General features: G+C 40.6%; 3 protein-coding genes across 14 annotated transcripts in view; 2 read left to right on the plus strand and 1 right to left on the minus strand.

The window, feature by feature from the left end:
- Positions 1-912, plus strand: part of Cryzl1 (crystallin zeta like 1) — a 43,686-nt gene extending 42,774 nt beyond the window's left edge. For both annotated transcript variants that reach the window (XM_057765350.1, XM_057765349.1), the window contains exon 13: positions 258-912. In XM_057765350.1, coding sequence (XP_057621333.1) covers positions 258-269 — 12 coding nt within the window. In that variant the 3' untranslated portion in view covers positions 270-912. The remainder of the gene's footprint in view (positions 1-257) is intronic.
- Positions 913-957: 45 nt separating this feature from the next.
- Donson (DNA replication fork stabilization factor DONSON) lies at positions 958-9,846 on the plus strand. 3 transcript variants are annotated; one of them, XM_057765345.1, is made up of 11 exons: positions 964-1,753; positions 1,956-2,019; positions 2,251-2,328; positions 3,645-3,848; positions 4,816-4,994; positions 5,474-5,652; positions 6,458-6,536; positions 6,633-6,737; positions 7,006-7,204; positions 8,333-8,545; positions 9,265-9,846. In XM_057765345.1, exons 1-11 carry the CDS (start codon positions 1,194-1,196, stop codon positions 9,400-9,402), a joined length of 1,998 nt encoding a protein of 665 aa, XP_057621328.1. In that variant the 5' UTR covers positions 964-1,193; the 3' UTR covers positions 9,403-9,846. The 3 variants fall into 3 exon arrangements, with proteins under 3 accessions (XP_057621331.1, XP_057621328.1, XP_057621330.1); XM_057765347.1 differs by lacking the exon at positions 1,956-2,019 and having other exon boundaries at positions 1,319-1,753; positions 9,265-9,767; XM_057765348.1 differs by lacking the exons at positions 8,333-8,545; positions 9,265-9,846 and having other exon boundaries at positions 958-1,753; positions 6,622-6,737; positions 7,006-7,147.
- Positions 9,847-10,077: 231 nt separating this feature from the next.
- The window catches only part of Son (SON DNA and RNA binding protein), a 33,235-nt gene continuing 20,256 nt past the window's right edge, over positions 10,078-23,056 (minus strand). For 2 of the 9 annotated variants that reach the window (XM_057765334.1, XM_057765343.1), the window contains 6 exons: positions 19,228-19,338; positions 18,142-18,258; positions 14,046-14,193; positions 11,873-11,944; positions 11,666-11,781; positions 10,078-11,172 (listed from right to left, as the gene is read on the minus strand). In XM_057765334.1, coding sequence (XP_057621317.1) covers positions 11,014-11,172; positions 11,666-11,781; positions 11,873-11,944; positions 14,046-14,193; positions 18,142-18,258; positions 19,228-19,338 — 723 coding nt within the window. In that variant the 3' untranslated portion in view covers positions 10,078-11,013. Of the gene's footprint in view, positions 11,226-11,665; positions 11,782-11,872; positions 11,945-14,045; positions 14,194-14,787; positions 17,383-17,464; positions 18,007-18,141; positions 18,259-19,227; positions 19,339-23,056 lie in introns of those variants that run through there. The other 7 variants (XM_057765335.1, XM_057765336.1, XR_009056851.1 and 4 more) reach the window with 7 other exon arrangements.

Genomic DNA, 23,056 nt, shown 5'->3' on the forward strand with positions numbered 1-23,056 from the left:
ATAAGTTTGTAATTTTGTTTGGATTTCTCTTTTTTTTAATTTTCATTTATTTATTTTGATGGCTGACTTCCTCAGGCTGATCTGGAACTCACAGATTCATCTGCCTCCCCAGTACTGGACTAAAGGCACGCACCACCACCAAGCTGTGTGGACTATTTATAGTACAGTCAGACTCTAAGCCCAATGTGTGAGCTGCTGCCTCTTGTGTATTCTGCACGCCTGTGCCTGACATTTCTAATGTCATTCTTCCTCCTCAGACCGCTACTTGATGAACCCATTCCACTGTATGAAGCAAAAGCTTCCATGGAAGTTGTTCAGAAAAACCAAGAAAGAAAAAAGCAAGTTGTTCAATTTTAATTTTCTTTCTCAGAACTCAGTTGGATGCACCCATACCAGTTTATGAAGCCAGTTTTCTTTGGAAATTGTTGAGAAAAATCAAGGAAGATCAAACAAGTTTTTCTATTTTTAAGCCTGTTTTCCTACCATAATAAGATGTTTGGTTATTTGACATATTTGAAAAATACTTGCAAAATTAATGTGCAAACAATCCAGGTCTTTTTTAACATCTGAAAGGGATGTACCAAAAACCTTTGTTATTGTAGCTATACATTTGCCTCTGCTATGAAATTCTTTCCATAAAGAAAACTGCTTTCAGCAAAAGCCACACTATCCTGTCAGTACATCCTCACAAGCTTTTGCTATACCATGAAAATGTTATTTGATTTTGTCTCAACTCCATTCTCAACACCTTTCTTAACAAGCCTTTGCTGCCATTATTTTAGCATTTGAGTGTATTTTCCGATTTCAGAGTAATCCATTGGCATTTAAAATTTGTTTTTAAATACTCATTCACTCTGAATTTCTCCAGGATCATACAGAATCAAGGTACATGGTCCTGTTACAGTGGCATAGCATTTGCATAGAGGGCTGGGGTGGCCGGGCACGGGGGGGGGGGGGGGGCAAGGATGGAAGAGTTGGCTTGAGTCTAGCTTGAAGCTCTGTGGGTGCTCAGAGCAGCGGGATACAGCAAGGCCTCTCTCAGAATGACACTGCCGCGTCTCTCGGCACTTGAACTGCCCATCACCACAGTTCAAGTGTGCTGTTTGATTGCACTCGGGCTCGGTTGCCGGGGCAGACGCCTTCCCCGCTGCAGACTAAAGTAGTGCCGACCCCTTTCTGTGCCCTCCGGGGTGATGCGCGCTGGTGACGTGTTCTCGGCGACGCCCCGCCTCGCGGCTGAATTGCTGGGGGTGCGCTCCCGGCCGGAAGCGGCCGCCGACAAATCAGTTGGGCGGGGTGGGGGCGGCCAAGCGCGCATGTTCCAACGGGGCGGGTCTGCGGCGGGGCGGGGCCTTGGGGCCGTCCAGTCCGCGAGCAGCGCGGATTCGGGGCGGGGTCGGGGCGCGCGGGAAGCGCGGGCAGGGCTGCGGGGACTCCTCCGCGCTGCGCCATGGCGGTGTCCGTTCCCGGCTACTCGCCCAGCTTCAAGAGACCACCGGAGATTGTGCGGCTCCGCCGGAAAAGGTCTCGGAACCATGGTGCCGCCGTGCCTTCCGCACTGCCGGAGCCCACGCCCCGCCGCGCGGCGCTGGCGGCCGGACTGCCCCTGCGCTCCTTCCCGAGCTCGGGCGGCAGAGGCGGCGCCGCGACCGTCGCCCGCAGGAACCCTTTCGCCCGCCTGGACAACCGGCCGCGGGTCGCCGACGAGGCTCGCGAGCAGCCGTCTCGGGGTCCGCAGGGAGCTCCGGGCTCGGTGAGTCTCCGCGCCGGGCAGCCGGTGGTCAGGGGTGGGAATGGGCGCGAACAGCCGCCACAGCCCGGTGTCCTGGGGTGGGGGTGGGGGGCTGCCCTGGAAGCCACACGGGAAGATAGCTCGTAAAGTCCTCAGAACACCCCATCCTGCAAGGCAGCTCGCATGGGCAGGCACAAGAATCTGCCTTCTCACCTTCCTTCAGGTCCTCCTTTTTCTCGAACACTCGAAATAAATGTGGACATGGAGGACTGTTGAGGATGAACCGGGTCAGAATTTACAAGCGTTTATCTCTTTTGGTCTAAGATTAATGAATTATCAGTTATTAAATGTGTCGGTCTGTCCCTTCCCCCTGAGGTGGGAAAAAAAAAAAAAAGTTGGTAGTATATGGATTTGAGTCCCCACTCTCAGAGACTGGGGTGCCAGGTGAGGCCTTCTGTATGTAAAGCAAGTTCCCTCATCGCTTAAGTTTTAAAGATAACTTATTTTTTTAACCTCAGCCTTTAGATTCTAATGGAGAAAATAATTTGCCGTGGGAGGAAGCGTCTCCTGAAAGAACTGTCACTGAACTGTCGCAGGTACTTTTTAAAGCTGCGTTTGTTGTGTGTGCCGTAGTGTTGTGTATTTGGAGGTCAGTCCTTCCTCCGTGTGGGGTACCTGGGTTGAACTCAGGTAGTCAGTCTAGCTCAGAGGTAAGTACCTCTACCTGCTGAGCCATTTTGATGGCCTAGCCCAGGTACTGCTTCTTAAATATGATTGAAATGTCTGTTCTAAGAAACACTTCTCAATGGCATTCCGCTTGGAAACTTAGTTTCACTAACAAACTTGAAGTCTGGGACTATACCTTGGTCTGTGAAATGCTCGCCCAGCATGCAGGGACCTCTCTCTGGGTTGGAGCCCCAGCCTCACAAATGTGGGACATGACGGCAGTGAAAGCGACTGTCCAAAGTTTGAGACCATCCTCAGATACACAGGCAGTTGAGGGCTGGAGCACAGGAGACCCAGGTTCAGATCAAAACCAGAAGTTGGAGAGGCCGTTTCCATACTAGTGTTGTGATAGTAAGTATGGGCTGTGGTGGCCAAAGCCTGCTGTATGCGTCCTGCATGTTGAGCTAGCAGTCTGTGCTCCATTGGTGGCTCCCACACGTTATAGTTTGTCCTAATGGAACAGACTGAAAGAGCTCACGGGATCCATTCCGACTTCCACACAGCCTTCCAGAGACAACTGCCCTGGCAGGATATTTTATTAGGCTGCTCCCTGAGGGAGCCCTTAGGATGTGGCGCATATGGACTTGAACAGCGGGTTGTCTGTCCGTCCTTCCTTCCTTCCTTTTTTTTTTTTTTTTTTTTAATACTTCAGGAGATGTTTTTTAAACCCATTTTAGCTCTACCAAGGTTGCTTAACCCTTGGTCCTAGTCACTGTGATTCATACTTGTTAAATCCTAGGACATTTCTCCTTCGTGTCTGTAGTGCTAGATAGAACTGTAAAACTAAAAAGTGAAATGTGACCCCTCCTCCCCAGATTCTTGTTTACCTGGTGAGACGTAACCCCTCCTCCCCAGATTCTTGTTTACCTGGTGAGATGTGGCCCCTCCTTCCTGAGCTTGTTACTCACTTAGTTTATGCATTGCTTGGTCTCAGGAGCCAGTTCTGTCCTCCCAGCTCAGATGCTCAGGCTTAGTGGCAGGTGCCATTCCCTACGGAGTCCCTGGCCGGAGTCCTCTCTTGGTAGCTTGGTTTACCTCCTTTCAGAGTTCACAGGTGGAATATTTTTTTTAATTTTAGACCATCCCTAAATTTTGACATTTAGTGATCAAGAGTAGAATAACTATGATCTTTGTATTAAAAGAATTTTCTGGAAATTCTAATTTTCTGTGTTCATTGTCTTCTAAGAGTCAACATGTACCATTGTCTGAATCAGATACGACTCCTTCAGAAGGTGCTGAGTTACCTGCGGACTGGAGCATTAAAACCCGACTCCTTTTCACCTCTTCTCAACCCTTTTCCTGGGCAGATCATTTGAAAGCACAGGAAGAAGCCCAAGGTCTTGTCCAGCATTGTAGGGCCACAGAAGTCACTTTACCCCAGAGTGTAGAGGTAAGTCTGAAGTGAAGTAGCCTGGGTGGGAAGGCGTGTGTGTGTGCAAGTGTGAATGCGTGCTCACTCAGGCCAAAGGCGATAGTCCTGTGTCGTCTTCTCTCTTTCAGGCAGGGTTTCTATGAGTCTGGAACTCAAATTTTTTAGCTAGCCTGATGACCAGCAAGCCCAAGTGCTCCTGTCTCTACCCTCCTCAGTGCTACGGTTAAAGGCATTCACTGGAAAATCCCAACTTGTATGGGTTCTTTTAACCTCTGAGCCCACCAGTCTGTGTTGGTGTTTCAGGCTAAGTGTAGAAGGAGCTATCCTTAAAATCCACACTGCTTTCTCTTTACACACCCTTGTCCCATCATCTGAAAGCCTCAGGAAAGTTAGAGACGGGAGGCCCATCTGTGCAGATGTGCTTTTTCTGATGCATGGTTCCACACACTGCTGTCCAGAAAGAAAGATAGACTACCTTTTAACCTCCATGACAGTTGCTGATGCTTCTTCATAAGAAGCATTAACACTTCTTAGACTGGGCTGAAAAAATGGCTCAGTGGTTAAGGGAACATACTTTCCAGAGAACCTGTGTTCAAACTGCAGGCACACATACAGTTAAAAATAAAAATCGTGGGAGGCAGAGGCAGTCGGATCTCTGAGTTCAAGACCAGCCTGGTCTGCAGAGTGAGTTCCAGGACAACCAGAGCTGTTACACAGAGAAACACTTGTCTCGAAAAACCAAAAATAAAAATATTTTTTGTGGGGAGGGAGTGTTTAAAACAAGGTCTCCACATAGCTCTGGCTTTTCTGGGGCTCACTGTAGATCAGGCTGGCCTCACAGAGATCTGCCTTCCTCCTATTAATGGTGTTCAGCCACTACTCCCAGCTAATCTTTTAAAATTAGATTGAATGATATATCAGTGTCTCTCGTGAACTTTTATATTTCTGATGAGTAACAATGCCCACTCTCTGCACTGGAGTCTAGGATCCCAAGCTCTCCACTGAGCTCCGTTGTGCCTTCCAGCAAACCCTTGTCTACTGGCTTCACCCTGCCTTTTCATGGCTGCCACTTTTCCCTCGAATTGGAGCTGATAAGAAGTTGGCTGGAAAGCCCAGTCCATGGTCAAATGATGAAACTCTGCAACAGACTCTACTGAGTGACTGGTAAGACCAGAAGACGTGTGCGTTCCAGAGGTGACGTGCAGTAGCAGGGTTCTCTAGTGTGACTAACGGCTCTGTATGCTTCTGGACTTCATCAGGGGCTGTTAATGACCCGGGCGAACTCCTTTTGCTTTTTTCCCAGCTTTATCCCTGTCAAATGTCTGACGTCTGTATCGGATAAGTAGATAGACAGGTCTAACTAAGCCTTCAGTGCCGCTCCCTGTCTGTTGATGCTTTTCCATAGAAGTGGTTCGGAGTCTGCAGCCAGTCAGGAGTTTTGCTTGAATGAACCTGTGTTCCCCCCACCCACACAGTACGGAAGAGTCAGCGGCAGCACCCATGCCAGTTGCAGTCCTCAAACAAGTCTCACGCAGCTGCAGAAGCTCCATTCAGTACTTAGAAAATTTATGTTGGTTTTTATCTACTTGTCAGAATTAAGTTTAAAATGTTTTAACATGTAAAAACCTTGTTTTGCTTTGTAGGTCTGTGAGTTTTACTTCTTTGTATAATCTGCTGAAGACAAAGCTTTGCCCCTTTTTCTACGTCTGTACCTATCAGTTTACTGTCCTGTTCCGGGCAGCAGGATTAGCAGGAAGTGATGTGGTCACAGCGCTTGTATCTCCTACAACTAGAGGTTTAAGAGAAGCTATGAAAAATGAAGGTAATAGTTTAGATTTAAAGTTGGGGGTCTCTCTTGCCCCAAATGCTGAATTTGGGGGCTGGAGAGATAGTTGCTCTTACACAGGCTCTGGGTTTGATTCCCAGCACCCACATGGTGGCTAACACTGTCTGGAATTTCAGTTCCAGGAGATCCAGTGCCCTCTGCTGGCCTCGAGGCACCAGATACACAGAGGTCCACCGACATAAGCACCCATACACATAAGATGTTTTTAAAAAAAAAAAACAACACTTTTTCTCTTTTACAAATTGGTTATCAATATTAAGAGATTTAGTTCATCTTTTTCAGAGTTCTTTTTTCTGTCCTATTAGTAAAACTGTCTCTTATGTGACTGGAAGTCAGTTGTGCTACTTTTTCTGATCTCTGAAGTAATACACATAACAGGTCCCCAGAGTCACTGTCTTTTGAATTGATTTTGCTTTTTTAAACATTTTTACATGTGTGTACTTATTTTGTGTGTATATGTGTTTTTGTGGGTACACACATACTGTGGCACACGTGGAGGTTAGGACAGCTCATGAGAGGCATTTCTTCACCATGTGAGTGTTAGACCGTCAACCCCACCCTCTAAACCATCTCGCCTGTTCTCAATTCTCTGACGTTTCCATTTATCTAACCTTCCTCTTTAACAATCTTATAACTGGGCTAGCCCATCCATTGTGGATCAGGAAAGGGAGGGAATTTAAAGTTGAGTCCTGGTTAATAGAGAGCCACATCTGTGTCCCCAGCAGTAGGACACTCGTGGGGAATTGAAGAAAACTGAGTTATGTTTACTTTCCCGATGCAGGTGTTGAATTCTCTCTGCCTTTGCTAGAAGAAAGTGGCCGCAAGAAGAAAGGACGAGAAGCAAACCTGGAGTCTGAGGAGTATGTGCTTATGTAGGCTTTCCACAGTCCCCAGTTTCTGAGGGAGCTGTCAGAGTGCCCATTCTGTAAATATGCTTCTAACCAGCAGTCTCCTAGGGAGCCAGCAGCCAGCGATGAAGATGAAGAGGAAAGCTTTTCTTGGCTGGAAGAGATAGGTGTACAAGATCAAATTAAAAAGCCAGACATGATCTCCGTCAAGCTGTATCCTTTCTGATGTTATTGAGTTAATGGCTTCCCATTCATTTAAGTAAAGACAGTCCACGTTGGTCATGTGCAAAGTTTTTGTTGGCTTCTACCATATAAATGGTCAGCATTTCATTCAGATTTGTGAAATGAGACAGGGAGCCCAAACATATGGAATCAAGGCAGCTTGATGTGAGATTTTTGTTGGGTTTTTTTTTATTCGTGTATTTTTTTGTTTTTTGGTTTTTTTTTTTTTTTTTGCTCTTTCCTTGATTGTCATTTTCAGACTTAGAGAAAAAACTGAAGTACAAATGGATCACAGACCTGAATCTGTTGTACTGGTGAAAGGACTCAATACTTTCACGTTGCTCAATTTTTTGATCAACTGCAAGAGCTTAGTTGCTACCTCCGGTGCACAGGCAGGCCTCCCTCCAACCCTTTTATCCCCGGTAGCCTTCCGAGGTGCCTCGATGCAAATGCTTAAGGTGAGCAAGGATGTCCTTCGCCTGCAGGCGGTTCTTAGTACAGGGTTTCACTCCTGTGTGGCCCTGACTGCCCTGGAACTGCCTCCATAGACCACTCTGTCTCCTGAGGCCTGGCATTGAAGGCATATGCCACTATGCCTAGCTCAAGTTCCCCGTTTTGAAAAAGTAATCCTAGGGACTAGGGAGATAGATGCCTCAGTATTTAAGAGCATTTGCTGCTTTTGTAGAAGACCCAACTTAAGTTCCCAGCACCAACATGACCATGGCTCACAGCCATCAGTAAGTCTCCAAGGGGGTCTGATGCCCTCTTACCCCCACAGGTACCAGGCACAATGTGGTGGCCACACCTTTAATCCCAGCACTTGGGAGGCAGAAGCAAGCAGATCTCAGTGAGTTCAGGGAAAAACCGGGGCCACATAGTGAGACACACACCCCCTGCCTAAAATTTATACTTGGGAATTTTTTTAATTGTTGTAGTATGCTTTGCACTTTGTTTTTTCTGTACTAAGACTGAGCCAGGGTTTGGGGCATATTGACACATTGTATGCTGACCTACATTCCCAGTAGTTTAGTTTTTGCTTTCCCCATTAAAAATAAATATTATGTAAGAGCTTGTGTGGTGGAAGGATGATCACCTGGGCTACCTGAGACCCTCTCTCAGAATATGTGTACTTTATATGTATCTATCCTATGACTTTATCATATGACATAATCCAATCTAGCCTCGCACTCACTGTAGAGAGGGTGACCCTGAGTTCTTGACCCTCTGCTACCAAGTGCCGGAATTACTGGCCTAAGCCACTGTGCGCGCTGAATTTTGGTTTTCTTCCCACCCCCCAACCCCCATTCCCGTACTGGATAAATTATAATTGGCACCAATTGGGTGTTCCCTTCATTTGATTTAAGTCGTCTAATCCCGTTTTATGTATGTACCAATGCAATCACATACCCAAAAGTAGTTACAGATCTCAAAAACAGGTTAAGTACTATGTAGCCATCTCAAGAAACAAAAGTAGTTGGTGTTTCCCATCAGAAGAAACCCTGAATAAAAATGCACTGGCCACATCTTAAGCTAAGGGACAGATTGAGGTATGATCCTAATTGCCTTTTTCTTTCAATTTTCTGAAGCCACGAAGCATTAATGTAAAGACACAAGATCTTTCTGGGTACAGAGACAAGTTTAGTTTGGAGATCACAGGTCCCATCATGCCTCATGCTCTGCAATCTGTGATCATGCTACTCAGATCTTCACAGAGAGGGTCATTCTCTGCTGGGATGTATGCACATGAGCCAACTGCTGCATTCAATGTCTGCCTGCCACTGGAGACGGAACCTCATAGAGTAAGTAGTCTCAATTGTAGCTTGTGTCCTCCTGCTGGGAGAAATGTCACTTATGATAGGCCAGATTTGTATCAAGTTAGAAAGCAAATTATGAATTAAGGAATAGCCACATGTACATCATAAAATTTATAAAATCAGGCAATACTAAAACTTTCCAAACCTAAAAGTACTTACTGCCCTCACAACTGAAGTTTAGTAATGCCTGATTTCTTTGTAGTTTATGGGAATGCAATTTACTAGAGCTAGCTTTTCCCTGTTTTTCATGTATGTACATGTTATTTGTAGTTTCGTATGTGCTTTAGGCACAGCAGTGGGGACTGCACATAAACACCTGGAACTGATGGCTCAAGCTATATTGCCTTCCCTCTTACTAAGGCAGGGCCTTTTCAAAACCAGAATTCACTGACATGCCTAGTCTCAACAGCTAGCTTGCTTCGTGTTCCATCTTCAGAGGCTGGAGTTACAGGTGAACCACCATGTCTGCCCAGCATTTCTGTGGGTTCTGGATACCCCAACTCTGTCTCCCCATCCTACTTAACTGATCTCCTTTGAATTCTAACCATCTTTAGACTTTAAAAACAGTCCTTAATGGACCTGGTACCTGTCACATTTGAAGGTCTTGTAACCATGATTTTACTTACCAGTCTGTATGATGATTAGTTAAAAACTTGGTGTGGAAGAACTAATGTGTTTATGGATGTGTACTTGTATTTCTGCAGAAAGATGCTCCTAAGGACCTTGCTAACTGTGGGCTGCACCCCAAAACCCTGCAGCAGCTCAGTCAAATACCACTACTGGGAAAGTCATCCTTAAGGAATGTGGAAATGAATGACTACATTTTTAATTGGAGATCCTGAACACCAAAGTAAGCCTAAAGGGAAACTGAGGAAAAGCCTTCCTAGCAAGGAAGGAAATTGATGATTTTTAGGTCTCTGGCTCTTTAAAGTTCATTTTGGAAGACTATGTTTTAAAATACTGAAATGTTTTTAAACATTGACTTTTTATATGAACTTTTATTATTAAATGCATTAGTTTTAGGTTTAAAATCAACATTTTGCTTTTGTTATTTTCATACATTTTCAGTTCAGGAGATGTGAGCTGTTTCCTTAAACCTCAGATAACTTGAATGACAATTCTATATCTGCAACTTGATTGTAACCTGAGTAGAGAACTGAATTAAAAGTGTTGCATTACAGATGAGGAATTGAGATTACCTGCATATGTGTGTGTGTGTGTGTGTGTATGTGTGTATGTACAGCACTTAATCCATCGAGACTAGTAGTGGGTTTGGAGACTTGGGAAATGTAAACCTGACTGCAGCCTTGTCATTAGTGATTTCTCCATTATCCACTCACATTTGTTCTTCTGTCGAGTCAGACAGAAGTATTGGATGATCAGTCTGGGCAACTTAGTACTCATTGTGCTTACAGGTAGTCTGTGTGTTTGCATGTGTGTGTAAAATTCAGCATTTTCAAATAAACGTGCATAGAAGTCACAAGTATTGGGTAACAAATAATAGTACTTAGTTATATGTGTTGCGTAAAGCCAGAAAATAAGACACCACATTTATTCCAGAGAAGGTTGTATTTGGGCCTTAAGCTTTTGAAAATAAAGTTCAGAGACATAGCATATGAATACCACTGTAATACACATGAATATTCTATCAGACCCTAAAAAATTAACATCAACTTAAACTTTCTCATATTCAACAAAATAGTGGCTGATTGCCAATTTTTATTAGGTAAGTTGGTTACAGCATTTTTATTTACGTCTATCTAGGTGTAGCTGAAATTCAAAATGCACATCAAAGTAAAACTATATCACAACTCAAGCCATACTAAATATGTACTTGGCCTCTGAAGTAAATTCTAGTTGGACTTCCATTCACTCCCTTCTTATGATCCAAGTGGCTTTAATGGGAATGCAGGACTTAGTGCTGCTTATGACATAACAGATCACTTTCTTTTCATAACCTCTACAAAAATTTAAGGGGGGGGATGGTGGCATTAGCCCTGTGGAACAGATCTTGCTTCATTACTTTAATAACACTGGCCCAGTATCTGTCCAGCAGAACCCATTGTGAAATAGTACAAGGTGCACAGCCCTTCACTGATTACAGGCAAGTGTTACAGTAGCCTAGCCATAAGGAAGGGGAGTTACATCATAGTACAAAATACAGTATAAAAGCGTTATTTAACATTCCACACCGAATATTACTGATGCCTTCAAACAATTGTTTTGATGTTAGCCACTTAAACAAATACATCACTAAGGTAAACAATATAAACATACCAAAACCCTGTATGGTTAAATACAATTTCCATGGTACAAAAACCAAAGCCTGGAGATGTTTGTACAGATTGCTTTTTACACAATGTCTTAAATTGTGAAATATTTACAACATTAAGGAGGAAATACATTGTGATGCAGAGTAAAATTATCTGAAATGATTAATATAAAACCTCAATCTATCTACGTGAGGCACTCCTGAAGCAAGTGGCATTAGCCATGAGGTCCTTTGGTACAAGGCCCATTGCTTGAAGAACCACAGTAGCTGCTGTGGCTTTAGCATGCTTCTTATTAGGGCTGGCAAAGCTGGGCTGGTAAGCGCTTCCATTAATCAATACCTATTCAAGAAAAACATACAATTGGGCTGGTAAGGGCTTCCATTTCTCAATACCTATTCAAGAAAAACATACAATAAGAACAGCATCAAACTTTAATATCTATTAGCTTTGTACTTTTTCACTAAATTCTATAAATAATTTACAAATTATAAACCCCAAATTAAAATTAATCTCAGCCCAGAAGCAGTAAATGATTTTTTTAAAGGAAACTGCAAAATAAGTGCAGGTCTCCACATCATTTCCAAAGTACTAATTACCCCCGCCCCCATTCCCTTAGAAAATATCAAATGTTAACCAGATTTTGCCTATGCCCCCCATTTAATTTTCTAATTCTTAATTATACATTAAAGTACCCCTCCAAGTTAAAAAACCCACTCTTCCCACATATATGCACATCTGTAACCCACCCACAGAATATTAACACTGGTTGTATCACACCTATCCCTCAGCCCTCTAATACTGATAAATAATTAGTATATAAGTTTATATTTACCCTAAAGAGAAAATGTTTGCGATGATCTGGGCCACTATCATGGACCAAGAGAAATTCAGGTGGTTGCCACCTTCTTTTATTACAGATTTCCATCAAGGCAGACACAGGATGTTTGCCTGTAGAGAGAAAAACAAGTATTATAAATATTTCCACCAACTTTGCAACAACTTTATGATTTCATGGTATGAGTAAGGGTTTTGTTCTCACCTGATAAGTCTTTCATTGCAGCAGAGAAGTTCCCAGACCTCTTCTGTGCTCTCTCTCCTACTGCAACAAGACCTATAAAAAGGAAGCCAAAATTTACACAATTAGTATTTTAAAATTATAATAGACAGAAAAAAATACCTCCTCCTACTAAAACCAAAATACTCATGCCTTCAAATAAAATACTCAGTAGATTTCTATCAAAATGGACTTTAGCTTAGTCACAGAGCACTGTTACAAAGATCTGAGTCTGAACCCCATCAACAAATTCTGAAAAGCCAGCAGTGTTGGAACACACTTGTAATTCCAGCACTTGTGTGACCCTATTTCCAAAGTCAAGGTGGATGGTGCCTGACATCTACCATGGGATATTGATCTCTAACCTCCATTTAAGTGCACACTCAGAGGAGGGCCATGTCACTGCCAGCACCTCAGTCTTTTTTCCTACAAGTTTGAAGAGTGGAAACTACTAACTGCAAGTATCTTTACAAATTCATCTTTTAAAGCAGGTTGAAGTTAAAAGTATGATCCCCGCAAAACAAAGGCACACACAGTGAAAAAGGAAGTGTCCCAAAAATGAGACCCTGCATCTTTAACAAATGCAAGCCCCTCCCTACATACCAACCAGTGCAATTTCCCACTTTTTGTCTTTAAAAGCAAACTTTTCAGCCACTCTATTGTTAGAATATAAATCTCCCTCTGTCTAAAAGTTCACACATTATGTTGAATAATTTCAATGTGGATGCTCCCTAGAATTACACAAAACCGACTGGATTCACAGATAGTCTACTCCCACTGATCGTTGAACTTCAAAAAAAAAAAAAAATCCAGTTTCTAAAAGTCATGTCTAAATTGTATATGGTAGCACATGCCTATAATCCAAGAATTTGAGAAGTCTAAGGCAGTAGGATTGGGGGGAGGGAGTTCAAGGCTAACCTGGGCTATATGATAGATGTCCCTTTTGTTTGTTCTTCCAAGACGGGGTTTTCTCTGTGGCTTTAGCTGTCCTGGAACTCACAGAAATATGCCTGCCTCTACCTCCGGCTATTTTTTTTGCTTTGTTTCTTTGTTGACAAGTTTTCTTTTTGTAGCCATGGCTATCCTAAGTCTTGCTCTGTAAACCAGGCTGACCTCAAATTTAAGAGATTTGCCTGTCTCTGCTGGGATCTAAGGCATTCACCACCAGGCCTGGCCCATATCTTAAATAAGTAAAGGCTTACACAAGGAATATGAGCTACCAACCAAAATTCAATGCCACTAGCTAGCTGTTAACTTTAGTTACTATGTGCATATTTCTAAAACAGCTAACAGAAACAACAATTCCAAGGTCCCCAACAAGAGGTAATGAAGAACTAATACTGCTGACTGCAGCTCATCTGTGATTTCACCCACAACACAAAAATCAAGTAGAAACTTAAGAAACTAAAGTGTCTAAGAAAAAAAATCACACCTTAGAAATAAAGGCAAACAAACAAACCAAGGGCCGTGATGACACAGGCCTGTGATTCTAGCTCTCAGGAGACAAGGCAAGAAGATCATTGCAAGTTCAAGGCCACTCAAGGCCCAGCAGAGACAGGCAAAAATACAAACTGTCTCAAAAAACCACCAAAAAAGCTAGAGAGATGGTTCAACAGTTAAGAGCACTGGTCTTCCATGCATCCCTGCAGCTCACGACCATGTCTAATTTTAGTCCCAGGATCCAATGCCCTCTCTGGGCTTTATGGGCATTGGTATATGTTGCAAAAACATACATGCAGAAAAAGCAGACCCCTACATATAAATCATTTTAAAAAATTAGACAACCAAATAATGGCCAAGAAGATGTTTCCACAAATAAGGGTGCTTGCCAGTCATGTCTGCACAATAAATAAATGTAGCAAGAAAAAAAAAACAACCAACCAAAAAAATCTGGCAAGCATACCTGGTAATCTCCATTAAGAACAAAAGAAAAATTTTATTAAATTTAAATATTCAAAACGCACACAGATTTTCATAATAACTACCACAATGCAAGTTATCAAACTAGTATCTTCATCAACAGAAAGAAACTGCTGTGTGTGAAAAATGATGAACAGCAAAGAGCTGTTCATTATTTGTCTCCAGTCCATGGTCACTAGGACCAAAATAAGATAAAAACAAAAGAAAATGGGACTCAAAATATTTCAAAAGAACTTACCTTTCCGGTCTGTCTTAAAATCAACGAGGATGGGTTCCTTATTTCCTTCTTTGTTCTTTCCTAGCCCTTCTCCTTCTCTCCAGCCCATTTTTCTCATCAAGACAGCACCCATTCCTCCAGTTACTGGGGCTGCTCTTAAAAACTGATCCTATCCAAAGAAAAAAAGGGAAAAGGCCCCCATTTTACAGTTAGAACTGAACTACAATGTTAAATCTTCCTTTACTTCTAGATCAGTAGCATCAAATTGAAACTCTACTATGCTTAATACATTCTGTAGCTTATGTTCTAGTAATAATTACCAACACTTGAAAGTCAAATGGCAATTTTAACAGTTGCCCCTCGGTACCCCCTCCAAATAAAAAACAACAACAAAAAGAGCACTCCTGTTTTCGTCCACTATTTAGGTTCACTGGTATCTCTTCTTAGCTTGTAAAATAAAAAGAAGGCAATGTTAAAACAGTCAATATTATTATCTCAGGTATACCTAGTTTATGAATAAAGCCTAGAAATTATTTTAAAATAGTGTGAACACTGAAGAAGCATACAGTTGTCATCCAGTTTTCTTCCCCATTCTACTATAAAGCAGGTATCAAGTTTTTACTTAGAAAATCCCTATAAACAGAATAAATTTACATGTAGTAAGTTATAAGCACATCAGATACCCTGAGTATACCAAATCTGAATTCTTCTAAAACCTAGCTTGATGTTAAGAGACTTAAAAAACTCCTTAAATGTTTACATACCTAGGCCTCGGTAGCAGCAGTGTTGTGAATAGTACGGCTGGCACTGACCGGGGCAAGAAGACAGCTACAAGGATTTGGCCCTGAAACAAGTTTCCATACAGAGGGGTGAAAGTTCACAGGTTATTCTGTGAACAATCATCTCTCTCGTATCCAACCCACTGAACCATAATTTCCATCAAAGCAGCAAACCACTTAATGTCCTGAGCTGCACAACTATGTGCATTAGCACGGCCAGCAGTCTGGGATCTTCCAGCTGAGAAATGGCCAGTGCCTCTTGAAATAGGTGTCAATGCACATTCTATCAGTTATGAATTCTGCTGTTCATCTATGTGGGTTTTTTTCCTTTTTAATTGAAGCATCTCTAAACAATGTTTTATTTCAGATTATAACATTTTACGTTAATGTTCTCTGCCAAATATATACTAAGTCATTACAGAGTCAAATGTTTAGTAGCTCAGCAAGCGGGTATGCATTCTTTTTCCTTCTGTCAGTAAGCTGATCCTTAAAAGTTATATTTTTTACACTGCAGTAAAATATATAAGCTTTGTTTCCCAGCTTTATAATTAAATGTCGGGGAGAAAATAGCCAAGGACATGTGACTAGACATTAAGTTCAACAAGGTGCTCTGATGGAAGGAGGCAGCTGTGGAGGTAAAAACATACCCCTGGTTCAGTTCCTTATTTGGTGCAGGCCATGCATTGTGGATGTATAAAGAGAAAAGTTAGCTGATGCTTGGGTTTCCACTGCCTTGATGCTACACACCTAGAATGACTATACTTACTTCAGGTTCATCTCCCCTCTTTTCCAGGTAACACTCCTAAAAAAAAGGGCAACTGTACAGACAGAGTACAATATAAATCCCCATGTGGCCCAGTTTTCCACTTCTGTTTGCTATTATATTAGCACCTGCCTCTTTACCCAGTGTAAAAAGCTGTCTTGATCTAATGAGACCACAATAACCAACATTTTTATGAAATTAAAACCCAAATAATTTGAGAACATAAAGGTCCATTAAAATTAATGAAGTTTTAAATGTCTTACTGATGAATGAGAATATAAATGAAATATTTCTCTTAATCTAAAAGTATTCTAAAACAAACTAAAGAACACAGGGTATTAGTTGGTATTCCCTATGGTTTTTAATACGTGACAGTGCTGGGCCAAGAAAAGCCAAATGGCCATTTCAACATTTCCTGAACACAATTAATGGGTGTAGAAAGAATGTTTGAAAAATGCCAATGAAATTTTAGTTGCCTAATGACTCGTAAATGCACTGGCCTATTTTAATAAAATAATGCTCCTCCAGTTTCCATCCAGATATTCTACCCAGTAATTCACAATACGATCATTTTGCTATGGTTGTTGATTCCTTCTATAATGTAAGAATTTGCTTCCCAGATTATATCCTATATAAAATGTAAAGCTAAATCATTTTCAAGGTTCTCGTAAACAATAAATACTTACAAGCTGAAAAACAGCACAAATCTATTTATGAGACGGTGTTAGGGAGCCACTTAAGTGCAAACTCACCTTGGAAATTCACTTATGTTTATCTGCTCTTTACACATACACAGAGAGCAGCACATTTCACAATGGAAAACCTTCCAGAAGCTTCTACCTGGCAATGCACATGAACTATTACAAGCATAAATACTCACAAATACCAAACACTGAGCTTCAGAACCAAATAAATGAAACATGACTGAATGTGTCACTTTCGAAAGCTTGCTTACTACCTAAAACTGATGGCCCCAGTTTTAATGCCCAATGTCAAAAAAAGTAAACAATTCCTCCCCATTAAAATGAAAGCTACTTTTCAACTATCAGCTTCTATAATTTATATGAAGTATTAGTATATAAAATTAATCTAATCATTAAAAATATTGCTAGATAATCCCTTTTCCCCCCAAAACCAATGCCTAGGTACATATGCGTGCAACTTTCTTAACAGGGGAAAGGCAAGCACAATGAAGTTGTGTAATACCTTATATTAATTAGTTAATAAAAGAACCACAGGGAATGCTTGCTATAAAACTGTTATGATATTAAATGTCCAAAGCAACCAAAATTTTCTTTTTTGAAAACTTCAGCTCATCCATGAGTAGCACTCATTCCAATTCTACAAGTAATAAGGTACCCATCACATCACTGATTACCATTGTTGGAGACATTGATAAGAACTTGTCTCCCACCACTTGACACTTGGGAGACAAAAATTCCAAGGAATTACTTGCCCACGATCACACAAGGAGTCAGGAGTACAGCAGGACAAAGAAACCTTCCCAATCCAAGAGACCACGCAGCCTCCCAGTTTCAGCACTGCTGTTGCCAGTACTCCTGAAACAAATTTCTCATCACCCATCCAACCAAACCACAGCCCGTCACCAAGCATCATTTCTTCAGAATACCCCCTTTTAACCACCTAAGACTCCCCCAACAATGAGGTAGCCGTAGGTAGAGTTGAAAAATCTCATTGCAGGAATCTGAGATCAGGTGCACCTACATCTTCGTAGCATGAGATGTCCGTCCTCTCCCTTGATTTTAGGTCTTACATATCCTGTTTTTTCATGAAGTCAGTGGTTCTCAAATTGAGCCTGTGGATCACCAGAGGCCACCAGGACCTAAATGGTGGTCCACAGATAGTTATCTCCAGCCCAACCCACCCTCTTACCCCCCTTCACAACTGCCCACCCCATATTCCACAGCCATCCTCCTCCCACCTTTCAGTCCCATGGCAAGTTTACCACATGCAGTATTAATTAGGGCCGCCCAACCACTTCATTAGATCTAATAGTTGACCACCATCTAGGGACCTGGGGCTAGAAGTCCTAACAGGAAGGTAGGAGTAAAGGTATTCATAAGTGGGTGCAGGCACTAATGAGCGGGCAAGGACAGAGGAATGGAATATCAGGGTGGCAAAGGGCTCTTGGGGGTAGTGATCCACCAAAACTAAACCTGTAATAAAGTATCCCGTGATGAAAATGTTTGAGTACACTGCTCTGAAATGATTAGGTTAGTAGTCCAACAGGAACTGCGGAGGATTCTGAACAGCACCTGGTACAGTTAGCATTCAAAACAGTTAAGTAGAACCACCCCCACTAAAACCAACTGCAAAATCATGAAAAACAACCACCTCCAGATATAAAGTGAGTGGCTCTCGAGCCGTATGTGTGCATTTGGCATTGTGTCAGGATTTCAGCCCATCTTCAGTGTCCATCCTGGAGCATATACACATAGTAAACTTACTCAGGAACTTGGGTTAGTCACTTGCCTCTCCATTTTTAAGGTATGATTATAAAAACAAAAAAAAAAACCAAAAAACTCAGCTTCTTATTTTTTGATAGTTCGTGTACCTTTTTAATCCAGGCTTGGGCACCAGTATTAGCCAGCTGTTCCTGTGTTAGGACTTGCACTCCTGTACTTCCTGTGAACTGCCCAGGGATAGAGTTCAACTGAGCCCAGGCATCAATCTGAAGAAAAAGAAGCCACCACCTTCAATAAGTAAATGTGCTGATCTGATGAAAGCGCCACACTGGTAGTTTAATTCACTGAGGAAAAATGGTTTGGTTCCTGAAGTAGCTAAATAATGATATATTTAAAGTTCAAGTAAGTGAATAGTGAAATCTATTAACTCAAAAGAAGGTATGAGGTTCGAGATGAAAAATGTAGTTCTTATGGCCAAAGATCTCTGCCTTTGTCATTTGACGTATCATACAAATGAATCCAAATAATTGCCATGATCATCTAAATCTTTTGCGAATCCTGCAAGATATTAACTATTATCTACCAATGGCATAGTACAGAAAATGGTCAAAAGCAGAAAAAGTAGAGCACATCGCTCACCAACACCTACTGTGCTGCAGAATCAGGTATCTTTCATGTTGCATTTAATGCATACCTGTATTACCAGCAATGTTACTTCCTACCTAAACTGTTCCTATATAGATTTAGCATAAAATGAAAAGCTATTTCCTTCCTGTTCAAAGTAGACTCTGATTCATTATTATTTGGTAATGAACCCCACTTCTACTTACGAGTTGTGGGTATCAGCTGACTACTGCTTAGCTTGGTTTGCTTAGCTGAAACAAGGAGAGTAGTGGTAATACCTCATGGATTGTTCTGGGCACTTATGTGCAGATCAGACTGTAATCTCTTGAGGGATTTATTTTCTATCTTGTTCTCAAATAGTTCTTGCCATAGTATACAATAAACATTTTCTTAGTCTAATTAGGTCTAAGTCATTTTTATTTCAAATAAGTCAGCAATTAAGACAGAACAAAGTATAACAAGTATCAAGTATAAAACAGCATATGTAGACCGAGTCTAGTTCTCCACTAACACACACCTGAAAACGGTAATGGTTTCTCACAACTACTGTTGTAATGGGTCAGATATCTAGATAGTGAAATTCTCATTTAATCATTATAAAAGTCACATACCCGTTCTTGAGCTCGATTTAACATACTCATAGCTTCAAGGTCAAATGCATTCTCACTGAGTCTCTTCTGAGCAAGTGCCCGCTCACTCATTGCTGTTGAGATGTCCACAGGCTAAGAAAGAAAACATAGATAATTATCCAAAATTACCACAGTCCCCTAATTCTCTCGGGTGCTTCTATGTCTTTAGATGCTACATGTAAAAAAATAACCATAGTCTATATAATTAAGATTCTTGGAAAATGAGAAGATTCAAAAGGCAAAGAGGACACTCCTGGAAAATAGAAGACAATTAAGGTAAGTTAGTTGTCAAGTAGTATTCAGAGGCAGAACTCAGTTCAAATTCTGATTTCATCAGCATGTTTTCTATAATATCAAACTAGAACGATTGAGTTTCATTATGAACTCATTATCGGTAGCCTTTACTAACAAGCCACTTAAATAGTACTGGTTTTTTTTTGGGGGGGGTGGGGGGGAGGCTCGAGACAGGGTTTCTCTCAGGCTGGCCTCGTAGGTTTTTAATGGTTATAAATGTTAAACTATTATGATATTCTCTATCAATTCATCTTACTCTAGTTGATTATTAGTGTAACTTCAGAAGCAGTAAGTGAGGTCCGTGGATAAGCAGCAGAACACCACTAGAGTCAATACATAGCAGAGTTCCCAGGAGCACAGAAAGGAATGGATATGCTTTGATCCTAATAACCCAGGAGCTCAAAAAATTCTAGTCAGTACGTAGTTATTTTGAAGTACATACATTTATTACCATAATCTAGAAATAACACTGGTTTTTAAAAGTGTTTAAGTCTTCCCCCAAAATCTATCTTTGAAAACTTAGGCTAAGGCTCATGGGGCGTAATTGAATGGTTAGCATGGGAGGTAGGTCGTCACCACCACAGATTTCTTTTTTTTTTTTTTTGGTTTTTCAAGACAGGGTTTCTCTGTGGTTTTGGAGCCTGTCCTGGAACTAGCTCTTGTAGACCAGGCTGGTCTCGAACTCACAGAGATCCGCCTGCCTCTGCCTCCCGAGTGCTGGGATTAAAGGCATGCGCCACCATCGCCCGGCTCACAGATTTCTTATATACAATGAAAGCATAGCCTCCTGTGCTAAGCAAGTGACAGATTTAAGGGCTTAACCACTTTATGACGAAAACAAATTGAGTTTTATGAACTCAATATTCTCTTTCAATATCATTTAACATACTTTTTCCAGTAATTTCACATAATAAATTTTTTAAAAAAGTGTTTAATACAAGGGCTTACTGTTTTCACATACATAGGTATTGTATGGACACTGCAAATCAAAGTCAGTAAAGCAGCTTTTAAAAAAAATAGAAGCTAGCAATAATCTCACTGTGTACTGTGTATAACTGTTACAAAAGTAAATCTATATACCAAAGGAAGGACCAAGTATCTTTTTCCCAACTTCAAATTTGCTTACATATCATTCAAAGTTATCTTGACTGAAATCGTCTTAAGACTCTTTTCACTAACAAAGTATACTTTTCTGGCTTAAAATGAAAATAAATAAATAAGTAAATAAACATAATTGATGCCCATTAGACTATTGTAAATGAAAGCTCTTACTTGCTTAGTTAACACTATTATCTATGCTTAATATTTAGTTTTAAGGCCTACAAAAATGAGGACAACCTATGTAAAGTCACACCAAAATACTATACTCATTTATTGTGAGTTAATTCCTGGAACTCAAATCTGTTCCAGGTAATTCCTGAGTCTTTCAATGTGAATATAGTTATTTCAGAACAAAATTTATTATTTCTTAGGCCTACCTTAGATGTAAAGTTACTTGAACTGTCAAGTAGAATTATCTTGTAGATATTTTTGTCTGTGCAGACCCACCAAACAACCAAATGAGACACATACCATTGCATTAGTCTTCTTAAACTTACTTTGGTTTCAGAGCAATTTGCAAACCTAAGTGATGGGTGCTAAGTCATAGTAAGTTTTTATTCTTGAAAGACACTGGGGAAAATGTCTACTCATTCCGATCAGAACCTTTCAATACCAAACATAAAGTTCCAGCTTCATAGCCATAAAATACACTGAGCTCTAACTAAATCTAAGTAAAACAAAAAAATTTACCTAAAAATCTGTCCTTTACTGGCCTGTTTACAATACATTTTTCTTGTAAACTTGATTGAGAAATAACTAAAATACTCCTTCTAGAGCCCAAAAGAAACTCGTTTAAGCCTCAGTATTATTTCATATTAAATTAAATACTTCATATAAAAGACATGTTTAATATACCAACCTTGATGTTTAAATAAGTGACAACTATTTCCTAATCAACTGCATTTATTTTTTCAAAGGCTTAGCAAATCACTAAGTTTATGTAAAAAAATTCACTTATTTCCTATTTTATGTTGAAATATATCAAAAATTGAGACAGTCTAGATTACCTTAGGTTGGGAATATAGCCCAGCTGGAGAGCACTTGCCCAGCATGTACAGAACTATGAGTTTCATCTCTAGCTTCACGAAAGGGAGGGGTTTAAAATCTACAAGAGTTTTATCCAGCTTTTCAAGGTAATTCATATCATATGCTAAGACATAAAGCACTAACTACACTGCAGTCCCCAAAGCATTAATAGTCAAGAATCTGATAAAATGTTACATAGTCTCATTAAACTACAATAAAATACATAAAATAGTGGTACACAGTTTTATTTCCAGCATTTAGGAGGCAGAGGCACATGGATCTAGGTTCAAGGCCAGCCTAGTCTACATGAGAGAGTTCAGGCAAACCAGAGCTATGTAGAGAGACCCTGTCTTGGGAAAACAACACACACACAGCACTTGGAATTTGGAAACTCTAGTGGCTCGTGACTGCTACATTGAAAAATGTTTTATATTCTTAACCGGTCTTTAATGTTCAAAAATAAGAAATATGAGAAAGGTTCCAGGTTTCCCTCCACAAACTAAAAAGAGATATTTGTAAAGTCTGTAAAGCTACTGTCAATTATTAACATGTTGTTTCTTCTATAAAGTAACTGTGGTGCCACTACTCTGGGTACTAGAGCAGAAATGCTGAATTCCTTCGCCTAAAATAAAGAAAATCTATATAGTGTCCTGAATTACAATTCTCACATTTCTGTGATTCCTTATCTAGAGGACTGCAGCTGCTCTACAGTCTGGACATGAGGTCACCACTGCAATCACACACGGACATTAAGTTCACTTACTCTCCCTCTGGGAAGTCAAGCAGTTTCTATAAACAACAAAAAACCTAAAAATTTCACAGAAATTCAGTGACTGATAGGAAAGAGCTTAAGGTGAGTGTGCAGGGCTAAATTGGATTATTTTCTACACAGGTGACTGCAGGTTATCTCAAAAGGCATGCAGCAAACTCTAATAACAGCTAAAGAAAAACAACCAGCCTAGAAAACATTTACAATACTTAACAAAAATGATAACAAAAATGCATCAGATCATATGAAATAACAGTGTCAACTTCAAAAAGGAAAGGCACATCAACATACAACTTCCCTAAGTCACTTTTTCATATGAATTATGAATATTATTTTTATTCTACAAAATTCTATACCATAATTGAGTTATAAGGGAATTAATATTTTTCTCTTAAGTTAAGTGCTTCAGAGAAATTCAGGGTTATCAGCCTATAAAGATCTAGGGGAAAAAAAAAGTAACAAGGCTATAATTTACGTCTAGCAATATTTTAATTCAAGAACTATGCTTTAACTAAGCCCAGTTACAATTTTCATCCTTTTCCAAGAAATGAGCTTTGATAAACTTCATAAACTTAGAGTTTCCAATTTCAAGAGAATTTTAGCTACAAGGATGTAGACAGG

The sequence above is a fragment of the Chionomys nivalis genome, chromosome 3 (genome assembly GCF_950005125.1).
Source record: "Chionomys nivalis chromosome 3, mChiNiv1.1, whole genome shotgun sequence".
Classification (NCBI taxonomy): Eukaryota; Metazoa; Chordata; class Mammalia; order Rodentia; family Cricetidae; genus Chionomys; species Chionomys nivalis.